Source organism: Halichoeres trimaculatus, unplaced genomic scaffold (genome assembly GCF_033239565.1).
Source record: "Halichoeres trimaculatus isolate MK-OKI-2021-1 unplaced genomic scaffold, fHalTri1.1 fHalTri1_scaffold_13, whole genome shotgun sequence".
Lineage (NCBI taxonomy): Eukaryota > Metazoa > Chordata > Actinopteri > Labriformes > Labridae > Halichoeres > Halichoeres trimaculatus.
Window position 1 is genome coordinate 20,069,768 of NW_027437191.1, and position 13,479 is coordinate 20,083,246.

The 13,479-nt window shown below is 39.5% G+C and overlaps 1 protein-coding gene across 1 annotated transcript; it reads right to left on the reverse strand.

The window, feature by feature from the left end:
• Positions 1-6: 6 nt before the first annotated feature.
• hpcal1 (hippocalcin-like 1) lies at positions 7-12,808 on the reverse strand. Its single transcript, XM_074685111.1, has 4 exons — positions 12,471-12,808; positions 5,138-5,591; positions 3,482-3,587; positions 7-602 (listed from the first exon to the last, which is right to left on the reverse strand). Exons 2-4 carry the CDS (start codon positions 5,513-5,515, stop codon positions 505-507), a joined length of 582 nt encoding a protein of 193 aa, XP_074541212.1. The 5' UTR covers positions 5,516-5,591; positions 12,471-12,808; the 3' UTR covers positions 7-504.
• Between the last annotated feature and the right edge of the window lie 671 nt (positions 12,809-13,479).

The window sequence follows — 13,479 nt, forward strand, 5'->3', positions numbered from 1 at the left end:
CCACGGCCTCCTTATTCACATAACTGTTACAATATCAGAAAACACTTGAATCACTGAGCACATGCAATACCAAAGGCATAAAGAACTTGTTCAGTTTCAGTTCTGAACAACAATGAGCCACTTTTCAACACGGTTAAGTCAAATCATGTTGTAATTAGTTTCCTTTTAGTGTAACATTAAAGGGGTCATAATACTTGCACATGATCCAGTCAGTATAAATATATGATATGGCACTGTACTTACGTGGAACAAAAAGAAACCATTCAAGGGGGAGAGCGTTTTGGAAAAGTTAACCTGGCACATCTCAACCAGGAGCATGTCAGAGTCCACAGAGAAGAAGCCATGCTATAGAAAGTATCCATCAATGTAAACATTAAGACAGAGAGTGTTACAAAGTGACTGAAGGACTGTTTGTCCCCGTTGGTGTGAGGACAGCGGAGCCTCTAGAGCTGGGTGGGTGTGGGTTTGTGGCTGTGTAAGTGTGTCTATGAAGAGTCTCTGTGATCAGAACTGGCGAGAGGCTCCCTGATCAGACTGCAACAGTCTGACGATGGACGGATCGCTCTTGGCACCTTTGATGAACTCCTCCAAAGACAATCTACCTGTGAAGCAGAAGCCCCAAAAAGAGATTCGGGTCAGGAGAAGTGGGAAGGTGTGGAGGAGGGCTGAATCACGCAGCAGCAACTCACATCCACAGACAAGCTACAACAGAGAATCACTTTAGGTTCGTTGTTTTGTTTTTTAAAACAAGACGAAACCTTCAAAACATTAAAGACTTTAACATCCACAATTAACAGTATGTTTAATTAATGGCTGTCAAGTTACAACAACCAGCAGGTGGTGCTGTTTTCTAATAAATCAGGGATTCTTAAGACGTGTAAGTTTTGAGTAGTCTTAAAATATTACTGATTACCAACAGTGAACGCTGTCTGTATTTGCTAAACTAGGAATGTCCTTTAAAACTATTTTAATTGCCTCATATTGGCCATGTACATGCTGGTCATTTTGCATAATATCTTTAAACCATGATTTTAATTAAAGCAATAACATTTGTTAAAAAAAACATGAATTTAAAGGTTAAATATTACAATTTAAAAGAGAAATTCAGAGGTTGTACATTCTGAATGAAAGTGAATCATATATCACAAAATTCATCTTGCATCATCCCCATGTTCTTCAGCTACAGCAGCAGATTTGTACCCAGTGTGTCTACATTTTAGAACAAACTTAGCTGCCCACTCCTCTGTGGATAGCTCTAAATATCTGCTCGAGCTGTGACGTCTCAGAAACAGACAGTAAGACAGGAAATGCGTAAGTACATGTTACATGCATGTTGAGTCACCTTTTCACATTAAATGTCAGACCCCTGGCATTGAGTTGGCACAGCAGGCTCAGATGCAAAAGCCTGTTAATGATGTTGTGAGATGTGTTCATGTAACATCAGGCGGTCGTATGGCCTGATTTTTTTTGTCTGTTATCATTATCTGCTTTTCCTCTAAGTGCCTGGTGGCACAGCATGCATCATTTTAACAAATATCAAACAACTTTTATGTCTTTATATCTGCTTATTTTGACATGTCTTCATTTGACTTCAATGAACGTCCATCATTTATGTTTAAACATGATTGTTTATGGTTTACAATTCCTATCTCCTCAAATATGATTGGAAATAGTAGAAATATCATTTTTTTTAACCAAAAAAGTTTTATAAAACATATATTCATCATAAATTTGACACCAACATGTTTAAAATAATGGGAATAGAGATATGTTTTGCATAGATTTCTGTCATCCCATTCTTTCCTGATAAACATCAAGTGACTAACCTGATACAAATTAATTTAAGCAGTTAAAATTGTTCCTGCTTATTTCTTTAAACACAACAAAACTCTTCAAGTGTTTTCTGGTCCTTGTCCAGAGTTTTTTGGAATATGTTGCTAAGTTGCATTAGCTCACAACCAAAACATGTATTTTCATGATAAAATGTGTTTTTACAAAGAAGCAGCATACAGTTAAAAAAAAATGAAGCCTATACAGAAGTGCTAAAAGCTGCAGTTCATCAAGTGTCCACTGGGGGCTGGCTGCAGAAAAACCAAACACTACATACAACAAGCAAAAAAACCTTTTACAGCATTTAAAAACATATTTACAGCCTGGTTCAAAAAGCGTCCTGGGTCTAAATCGCTATCATTAACAGCATACACTGTAAGAGGGTGTGTGTATATTTTTTCCTTACATAGCAATGTAGAAAGCGTTGAGATCATAAGTTTGTCCAATCAGAAGAGCAGCTAACATGACTGCCAGGCCTAGCGCCCTACAGCTGTTAGTAGGGAGGCTCAAAGCCTACAACCTCAGGGGCCTTTAACACAATAACGGTTTTAGGGTGAAACGCAAAAGATTTGTTGCGTTTCAGTCTCCCGTTTACATGGAAACGACGTTTCAGCTGACCTAAAACGCAAACTTTTGAAAACGGCCTCCAGAGTGGGATTTTTCTGAAACACTGCCGACACCGTTGCCATGTAAACAGTAAGCTGGAGTTTTCAGTGAAAACACTGACATCACATTCCACTCCTCACGAGCGCATACAACAGTACAACAGTACCGTTGTTAGGATCGTGGCGAACTACCGTGTTGTGCTTGTGGTGCTTAATCTGCTGAATCTGCTGATTGTCTTTATACAAAATACACATCTGTTGCTCCACTTATGGACTTAGTATTCCCCAATACACCAGATGATCAGCTCAACTCTACGTTGGTGGAGATCTCTCAAAAGTGGCTTCTGGACAAGACAGTTATAGCGCCAGCTACAGGCCTGGCATGCTTACTATGGCGTGTTTAGTCCCTCAGCGTTTCCATGTAAATGCAGATTTTTTTCACTGCGGTTCAGCGTTTTGAAACGTTGACGTGTAAACGGCCCCTCGGCCTTCCAATATATATAATATAATATGGCTTACTCTGTATCAAGAACAGATGAGTGACGCCACATAGACAACATCCATATTACCAAAGACATGGTTTTTAATATTTTCAGGTAAATACAGGGTTGAATTATTTTACAACCCATCACTTCAAACAAATCACTGTAATATGATGGAATACAGCTTAATAATTGACCCAAAATGTAAAAAGTTCCTACAATAAGTTGAAACATTTTGGGTTTTATTACTTTTTTTTTTCTGCCGTTAAATTTGCTTTTTTTTGGCCTGGTTTCTGATATTTCCGTAGCCAGCTTTAAGTGGACACTAAAGAAACTGCAGATTTTAGCACTTCTGTATTGCCACATATTTTTAGACCTGAGATTATTGCCTGATAATGATCATCTCAGTGTAAATTATCCCTCACGAATGCTCATTAGTACATCACTTATCATCTCTGACACATTATTTAGATGTTAAAATAATGTGCATGAATGCTAAATGGGCAAACTTACAAAAAAGTCAGGGTTAGGATGAGGTTATAAAGATAACTATTGAAATCTTACCATCATTATCAATGTCCATCTGTCTGAAGATCTTGTCTGTCCTTTTCTCTGGTGTTGATTCATCCTCAGGCATCTTCATCACTGATGATACCATCCTGTAAATTGCCTGCCAAGGGAAGGAAAGTTGTTGTTATGAGCACCTAATTTTGGTTTGTTGTTTAAAAGGTTTCCATGCACAAATAGTTGGGAAAAAACCCACAATAACTGTTCCTGCCTGACACATTTGTTACTCCCATCGTGAAAATGCTGTGACCTGTTTTCTGTTGCCACCTGGTAATGATGGTTCTCTGGCAACCGAAGCTCATCCTGCTGCGACACTCACAGTCAGTCACTCTGAACAGACTCTGTTCATTTGTATCTGGGAAGACTAAACACATTTGAGACCATGAAAAGGTCATTGCTTTTAATTTGAGAAGAGGCTTTAGATGAAAAACCAGAGAGCATTCTGGCTCTTACAGACACTCCAATGTTTTTGCATGCTCCTTTTTCTTACATTCATTTGTTTCCACAAACACAATGGACTGAGCCAATATTGATATGGCCCTGCAGGCTGCTCAGCTCACCGCATTGGAAAAGTAAATATAGCCACAGTGATAAGAAAATACGGAAAGGGCAGCCTGCATCCAGCATATGAAGAGCGGAGATCTTGGAAATGAGACCTGTTTGTGATCGCTGAACCTTAAATCTGTCCTAAAACAAAGATAATTGCAAAGCAGAGCAAGATTAAAGCAGATTAAAGAATCCCCAGGATTTGTTACTGCAGTCTCTATTAAGTGATAGTTTAATTATGAAATCATAATATTAAAAGGTAGAGACTGCAGGATTTTCTTAAAAAATTAAAATATTAACTTTCACAAGAATAATCCTACTCAACTGTCTCTTATGGGCCTCTATGTGTCTCTGTGTCAGTGTCTGCCTCAAACCCTCTTCTTAGCCTGTATGTGATGTTTTGGTTGTTATGAGGCATTTCTAGGAGGAGAGTAAGCCCAGCATGCACTGCCCACCCAGTGTGCAACTGACTTTGCGTGTTGATCAGCAAGTGAAAGTAGCAATCCTGAGCAGCTAAGATACTGTACGTATGATGGAGCATGAAAACCACAACCAAAATGAGTCTCTCCTACATAGAAACGCAATGCTACAGGTGGTTGCTGGGCTAGTGAATGTGTTCACGTAGTCACAGTTGAAGGCTGTGGGTGTGTGCTGTCGCTGGCACTGAGCCAAGGAGGAGGAGCCAAGTTTGAATCTGTGTTTACCAACAAGTAATGAAAATTCCTGTAGACTCTACCCTTTAGAGACTTTTGATGCTTGTTGTTGCATTTTTTTCTGAAATGTTCAAACTTTTTAAAGACCTGGCAACATTAAAGGTAGAAAAATGTCAGCCAGAAACATTTATGTTGGATTAATTGTTAAATGAGGCCCAACAAGAGAGTGACACTGTGGTTTGAGCAGTTGCTGAGTTGCTAAGTCTTCTTTCTCCTTTCTGACCTTTTTTCTGGCCCCTGGTTTAAAACCAGTCATACATTTTATGATGCTATACATTGTCCTCATTAGATCACTGTCTTGATAATTTAGATCATGCAGGCCAGTCATATAAAGTAAACAAAGAAATGCTCATCCATTCAGAAAAGTCCCATTCAGTAGCTTGAGTACCCTCACCTGAACTATCTCCAGCATCTCTGCCCGGCTGATGTAGCCGTTCCCATCCAGATCATACATACTGAAGGCCCAGCGCAGCTTCTGCTCCAGCCCGCCACGAGATGTCACACTCAGGGCAATGATAAACTCCCTGAAGTCAATGGTGGCGTCCCCGTTGGTGTCGAAAGTGCGGAAGACATGCTCGGCAAACTTTGAGGCGTCTCCGTAGGGGAAGAAATTGGCGTAGATCTTCTTGAACTCCTCCACAGTCAGGTGGCCGGTGGGACAGTCCTTGAGGAAACCGCGGTACCACTCCTGCAGCTCATGGTCAGTGAACTCTGTGTTTTCTCTCAGGTCGTTCAAGACCTCAGGTCGCAGCTTGCTGTTCTGTTTCCCCATGATGCAGCACTCTCAGGTAGGCTGGTCTGCTCGACTTCGTCTGTCAACGTCACTGTCTGCGCTGCTTTCTCTGCTCCTGCAGGAAACCAATAACCCTCATTAATATCCTTGTGTGAATACAATAAATGATGCATGGGGTCAATAATTCCTCTCAGCTTGCTGCACGCTTTTATCATAAAAGATGTGCTGAAGATGATCCTCACAGTGAGGTCAGGGATGAATCTGGACAGCTGGGAAAGCATACACTGAAAAAAAAGGGATGAGATTACAGTTTCATGAGGTTATAATGCGTGTGTGTGTGTGTGTGTGTGTGTGTGTATGATGAGAATGGTCTGGTCTCTCTGGGTACAGAATGTGTCCTCAGGCACAGTGTTAATTTATCGACCCTTCGCTGCGTGGCGGAGGGACAAGTGTCCTGGAGCATTTGTTTTTCACAATAAAGCCACTTTCACAAAGCAGGCAGGCTCGTTCTGACTGCCGTCGCTGAAAAGGCCGGGTAACAATCTCCACCTTTTATGTGGAGATGAATATTCTGATTGATTCAGAGCAGGTGGGGTGAAGAGGAACACTAATGATGGCCAAAATATAAAAAATACCATCGCAAATGAGGACACTAGAGCTTTTGGCCACCTGGGCCCATTCACCTTTACTTTACACTGGTTGTCTATATTCTGTTTCCGTGGTAACATTCTCTCTAATAACGCAAGCTGGGAGATGAGGATGCATAGAAAGATCCAAGATAAAACCATAACAGGATGACAGGTATCAGATGGGAGGCTTTGTGCATACAGGAGGCTCATAAAGAGAGTGCAGGGAAGTATAGAGGTTAAGACACTTGACAGTGTCTGGGTGCTGACTGTTTTGGAAAAAAGAATTAAGGAAAAACATCCCTTACTTGGATCCCGTTGTTTTTGAAATGCAGCTTTTAGTTCAGTGCATCTAAAATCTCTGGGTTAGATCACATTAATGTTTTTCCTCTCTGTAAACAATCATGAAGGAGGAGACAATGCCCAGCGTTAAACACACTTTGACAGTCACACTGTGTGTGTGCTGCTCCTTTCTTTTGTTAATCTTGGTAGAAAATTGGCTTAAGCCTGAGCCACTCTTTTTACAACATGTATCTGGTAAAGTGTGTGTGTGTGGGAGGAACAGAAAAAGAGATGAGCGGGGGCAGGGCGATAGAAAGAATGGAAAAAAGTATGACACATAGGAGGAGAAATTATTTCCAGCTATATTACATGAGTCCCTTTGTGAATCCGTTGCATAATAATTCCTCTGAATGACACCTCCACTCATTTGTTCCCTGTAATGACTTTATCTGACACACATATGCACCAGCCCCACTCTCCTTTTTTCAATTACTGAAATTTCATCTCTCCTGTGATATTGGCAGCATGATGATCCTATCTGGCGCCGTGCAAATAATAGCTGTGTGAATTTGGACGAGGTCTTTTTTCTACACACAGATGGCTCATTTCTTGTAATTGTCACATGGGTGTAATTTCCACATAAGAGGCAGTTAGGTTTGAGGGACAGCTGTAGACGTAAACTCTCAATGATGTCACGTATGGATGGAAAAGAAATCAACAAAACCAGCCTGTGCAAATGGAAATAAACAAAACAAATTTCTATTTGAAAATTCACCTCCCAGAATCTTGAACCACCATCATCTGCTGCCTTTACACAGGGAGAACTTATGTCAAAATCAGATGATTGGATTGTGTGGCAAGAGGTTACAATAATATACACAAGAAAGGGGTTAAACTTTTATACAACGCTATGCAAAAAGATTTTTTAAATCTATTTTTCACATTTATTTGTCGCTACAAAACCTCTGAGGTAACTAAGCCAGGATAATGTTTGTATCAATGGTGGCAGGTTAGTTCAGGAAAATAAGGAAACAGCTGTGTGGGCACATAGGTAGTCTGGTGTCCATTGTTGTCCATGTTTGGATTTGTTTATCAGGGATTATTGAGTTCTGACACCACTTTTTGGAGGTTGTGACCAGAAAACTTTGGGAACCCATGGGTAACTCAAAGCTTTCTTTGTTTTATTTTGTAGCATGTTAGGATTTTTTTCCTAAAAAAACAAAATATTAACTCTTGAAGGAATAATTGTCTTCTACGGGCCTCTATTCATGTGTCTCAGTGTCAGTGTCTGCCTCAAATCCTCTTCTTATTGATGTTTTTTAATTGTGAAAAATGTTTCCTCATCTGCATAGTAAGACAATTCTGTAGGACAGAAATCAGTTCGTTGAAGTTTGTACAAAAACGTATGCGCACTCTCCATCAAAGTATCATCTGGTTGGAGTTTAATGATCAGTAAAGGCCTTTTTGACATGTCTGCACTGTGCTGAATAAGGATTTCAGAAGAAAATCTCAAGTCTTTTAACATTGATACAATTTGTGATAGCCTGTGTCATGATATTTTCACCTTAAAGGGACTGTGAGGAGTTTCAAAGTGATCTTGTAAAAGTATCCCTTCCATATATCCTTCAGATATATGCCTGATCATAATCCACACTTTAAAATTAGGTTCACTCATTCATTTTCTGAAACGCTTATCCTGTTCAGGGTCACGGGCGGCTGGAACCTATCCAAGCTGTCATTGGGCGAGAGGCAGGGTGTACCCTGCCTCTGGTCACCAGTCAATCACAGGGCTGACACATAAACAGACAACCATTCACTCACCCATTCACACCTACAGACAATTCAGAGTGAACCTGATGAGCATGCTTTTGAACTGTGGGAGGAAGCCGGAGAACATGCAAACTCCACACAGAGAGGCCCACCAGCCAAGCTGGGACTCAAACCAGTGACCTTCTTGCTGTGAGGCTGGAGCGCTAACCGTTGCACCACTTTACAGCCCTTTGATGAGATTATTAGCACCAATATGGTTTATTTTGAAATGCTTCCCTATTGGGTTGTTTTGTCTATTTGTGTGCAGCACTTTGTTTCAGCTGTGGTTGTTTTTAAAGTGCTTTATAAATAAAGATGAGATGAGTTGAGTTGGGTTGGGCAGGACTGAACTGATTTACAGCACGTCAAAGTCTCTATGGCAACACCACGCCGGCTGATGAAGTCCAGTAGTGAGAAGAGGGATCTGCGTTTCTCTCTGCTGAAAATGATTTATGTGATCAATTTTATAGTAGACGAGGGCTTATGACAATTTGCACACAGGGAGTGCAAATTGTCATAAACCCTTGTCACAGTGGCTGCTGGTTCCACTTCTGGCCTTTGGACTGAATGACCAAAAATATGAACCTAAAAAAAAAAAAAAATCCAAATCCTGTAGCTGTATGACACTTTAAAGTTAGTAGTCTAGGTATATAATATTGGCGGAGACAATCAGTGGTAAAAATGAAGGTGTGCACACATCCTTCTAGCTATCCCTGTATGAGTCATTTCCACAGCTGGGCCACCCAAGTTCAAAAAGTCTAGATACAGCCCTGTAAATGTAGTGGATGCAACTTGGAAAACTTGTGTTTTAATATTCAATTTTAAGGTTGTTTCATTCTTTGTACGATTAATTTAATAAAACAGAACATGACCCAAGTCGTCACGAGATCTGGAAGGCATTATCCAGGAACAGTTGTGCCTGAAGCTAATAGAAGCTAGCACCAGCATGCTAACACATTTTTACAACAAAATTCGAGGGAAACTGTCTTCTGATGCATAGGTCAAAATATTTTACTTCAGAAGTAAAATATTATGATGAATGAAAAAGAAAGGGGTTCACCAAAATCATTAGAGTTCATCTTCTAGGCCCAACAACAGTCTTTACAAAATTTAGGACAATCCATCAAAGAAATTGTTGAGGTATTTTTAGTCCAGAGCGAAGTATTAGATTGAGCCATTAACTGAATAAAATTGCTTTCCCTGGAGCCATGCTGCTAGCTGGGCTAAATATAGGCTGTTTCAGATGAAGCGCTTTGTATTTTCAGGTAGCAAAGGAAGGACTTTGCACAACTGTATCCTATTTTGTATCAAGCCTGTGAATATAACAGAGCTAAATCAAAATGATGGTCACTTTGAGAATATAAAGCCCTTGTCTACTTACGCTGTAGTGACAAGACTGTGGTATAAATTACACAGTGCCCTGCAGGCCTGACTGTTGTCCTTCCGCTCTAACATACAACAGGATGAGGAAGCAGCAGCACCTCCTCAGCTCTGGGTCACATGGACTTTTCCAGGACAGTTCAGTGTGCAGGCAGAGCTGAAGCAGACATAAATATGGGCGTTGCTATTTATTCCCCTTAAGCACACAAAGCCACATACAAAAACCCTACAATATTCACGGGTGGAAGACTGAAAAGTGCTGCCACGATGTTATAAAGAAGCTAATTTAGGAACTTTTGCATGCAAGAGGATAAATAAAGCAGTTTGTCCCTCAGAGGACTAACTGTAAGCATGGAAATAGCATGAACATAAAAAAGGATTGGAGTTTCATGCTTCTTCAAGCCTTTTAAAAAAAGTCAAAACAACATCATAAAGCAGGGATTGCATGTTAGACCAATGCTATATTACTTGTTGCTTTTCTAGGATCACAAAACAAAGAAGGAAAAGTCTCACTGGAGACTTTTGCATGACTACTGGAAAATACCTTGATGTACTCTTCATTTAAAATGAAAGCTATTCCTTTGTGAGTGCTCAAGACATCACAGGAATTTTCTGAGTTATCACAGCTGAGCACTTCATAGTTGCTACATGGTGCAGTGGAAAATTTTTGGAAATGTGGTCAAAAATAACTGCTCAAGCCCCTCTACAGAAAGTTTCACAATCTCCCTGCCCAAACTTAGGATAAACTGTGACAAACCCCTCCACCCCCCCTGAGATTCGCAAACTACATTCACTTTTTGTAATCCCCCCCAACTACACAGTAACAGTCTTCCCTCGTACCCAACCCCCATAGCCAGCCAAGTTTTTTTTCTGGTCCACTTTTTCCAGAGGGTTCACTCTCTAATGAGACTGTTTCACCCAGACTCTTGAGCAGCAAACATTTATCCCCTCCTCCCCAAAGCTACTGTGGACGCTCTGTAAGCCTGTGCTCAAGTACACCAATGGATCCACACATATAATGTAAAAAAAAAGGGCTTTCCAATGGCCTGTAGTTGCTCTTTATAAATCATCATATCATCCCTTTCTCAAAATGATCACCCAAATCATTTTTCTTTTTCTTTTTTTTTTTCAGAAAAAAAAACAAAACAAAAAATACAATTAGATTTGAACTTAGATTTAGTTGATTTAGGCTAAACAAACAAACACTTTTTTGGTGATTATTTTAAGAAAGTGACAATACAGAAGAAGTCAGTCTTTGGTGTCGATGATGTTTGCTTCTGTAGCTCAAAAAGTTGCAACAGAGAGAATTTTTGGTCAACTAAAAACTGCTGCGAGAAGATTTAAATACCTGAAATTTTGACTTTCTGTTATGAACATTAAAAGTCATCACTATGTCCACCCAGAAATAGTTATAAATTATCCTCCATTATACTCACTGATTATTGAATGCAACATCAGTCAGTAGTTGAATCATTATTCTTTAACCTACTGGCATAAGTAGGATTGTTCATCCATAAATAGAACTGACATTTCTCAAGCTAAATGCTACAGAAACAGTACATGGAAATCATTTTTTCATGTTGCCATTTTTGAATGGAATGTAAATCAAACAAGCTGACAAGGTTCAGTGCACAGAAAGAAAGCAGACTTTCCATTTCAGCAGCGCTCGTAGCCCAGAGCAGAGTGTAAGAGCAGAGCTGCACTGCAGCCTGAAGTACTGTATGTACTACGGGTAACTAAGAAGGAATTGGTGGGTGAGGAGTCAGCGGTGTCACAGGAAGAAAAAGACTAAATGAGTGCTCCTGTTATTTTCTTTTTCAATGCTTTTTCATGACAGTCTTCTTGATCCGGTGTCAAAAAAAGATCAGTTTAAAGTCCCCCGACACACCAGTAGTCAAGGCAACAGGAGAGTAGTCCTTCAACTTATGAGAGGAGGCAGTGTAGCCATCAATCAGGGTCACATATAGGGCAGAAGATATAAAAAGACTCAAAGAGAAAAAAAAAAACATTTTAGCATGTTATGTTGCTGCATGTGCTGATTGTCTGTAAAAAAAAAAATATATGTAAAACCACATTTTCTTATCCTACCCTCTATTCTTGTTAATTTGACTGAAGCTCACCACTCTGCATTCTTAGTGAGGTTTCTTGCAAGTAAGAGTGCTTATTTAATTTGAGATACACAATGTTTTCATGTTGGCTTAAGTGTTTTGGTAACAAAAGTGTGATCTGAAACACAAGCAATATACATATATATATATAAATAAATAAATATATATATATATATATATATAGATAGATAGATAGATAGATAGATAGATAGATAGATAGATAGATAGATAGATAGATAGATAGATAGATTTATAGAAAATTGTTGTTGATGGTAGGTTAATGTACACTTTCAGAGAATCAGACTGAGATTTGTCATGATAGACCAGAGAGAAATTAGATATGCTACAAGCATGGCCTGTACACTGTAAATAGTGACTGCTCACTCGTCTCTCAAATATTTACTTCCAAGTATTTCAACTAGGGGATTTAACTGAAGAAGGTATTAATCTATCAAACAGTTAAATTAAAGATTCATATTCCTGAAATAACATTTCAGCTAAATTACTGACATAAATATGCCCAGGGTTTATGTCAGTTTTAAGAAGCTGTTAAGGTGACCTGAGACGTGCGGGTAAAGGATTAATCATACGTGAGAAATACTTTGGAACAGTTTGAACATATTCACTGTGTAGGTGTGATGTGGGCTAGTCATTTCTGGGTGTAGCCCCTGTAACACCCTCCTGTGTATATGGGAAACTGACACAGCAGTTCAGAGCAGTTTTGACCATTGGAGCAGTCACATTCACATTAAACACTCGGACTGGTTTCAGAAAGTGATGTTCACTTACCTGCGTTCTAGTAACGTCTTTGGACGTCTCGTCCTGTTTTAAAGTCCCCACTTTCACACTCAATGACGTCAGCAACCCCTAACCGTTAACTTCGCAGTACTAACCTATCCCCACCTCCTGTTAAAAACACTCTAGAAAAGTCCAAGACTACAGAAACTAAAGATAATCCGCTCAGTTTTATCTATACCTATCAATAAGCAATAAAAACGGAATAGTTACTGAGTCAAAGAATAGCCGTGAATGTGTTTTTTTCTAAGCTATGTTCATATTTAGTCACTCCTGCCTCCAGTTCCCGGTGTAGCGGCTTTATCAGTCAGTAGAAGATGTGGCAGAGAGCTCGATTTTCATCCGACTTTACAAAGTTACTACTAGAGGGGTTCTTTTCACTACAAAAGCAAGTCAATACTCCATTTCGGCTGCCAGAGAACCAAGATTGAGGTCTAACTATCAAACCGGTAAATGAAAGAGAAAAGTACACGCAGTTGTCATTTTTAAAGTGTTTGATAGTTATTTGCCAAATTTTAATAGTGCTTAGTGCTCTGAATCCCCCTACGAGCCGAATGGACCGGTCCACACTCGTTGCTTCCCTCGTAGAAACAGTTGCAGCAGCGTCCATATGGAAACTTATCACTGGAGACTATTATTAGCACGATATCGAAAATAAACTGTTCACATTTCAGGGAAAATCGTGTCTCTGAGTGAAGCACTGAAAATCTGCATCCAAGATACATACATATTATTGCCGGAAAAGTCCTAAAAAACAGTTCTTCAAAAAAAAAAAAAAAAAATTCAGATTACATTCACGTAAATTGTACAGTTGTGACGACTTACCTCTGGTAAGTAGGCTTTTTATACATATTTATACACTGATATACCCCTGTTAAAGTGTAACTTCAGCATTGATTTCTTCTAATTGCACAGTATTAGACATCAGACCACCTTTGGAGACAGTTCCTTTTTACTTACAGTCAATCACCAGCATCAATGTTCTCTAATAAATAAAAATCAA

Coding starts and splice junctions, on each gene's coding strand:
- hpcal1 (XM_074685111.1), bottom strand. CDS start 5,515: ATGGGGAAACAGAACAGCAAGCTGCGACCTGAGGTCTTGAACGACCTG. Junction 3,588..5,137: donor AGATGCTGGAGATAGTTCAG/GTGAGGGTACTC, acceptor TTCCCTTGGCAG/GCAATTTACAGGATGGTATC. Junction 603..3,481: donor GATGGACATTGATAATGATG/GTAAGATTTCAA, acceptor TCTGCTTCACAG/GTAGATTGTCTTTGGAGGAG.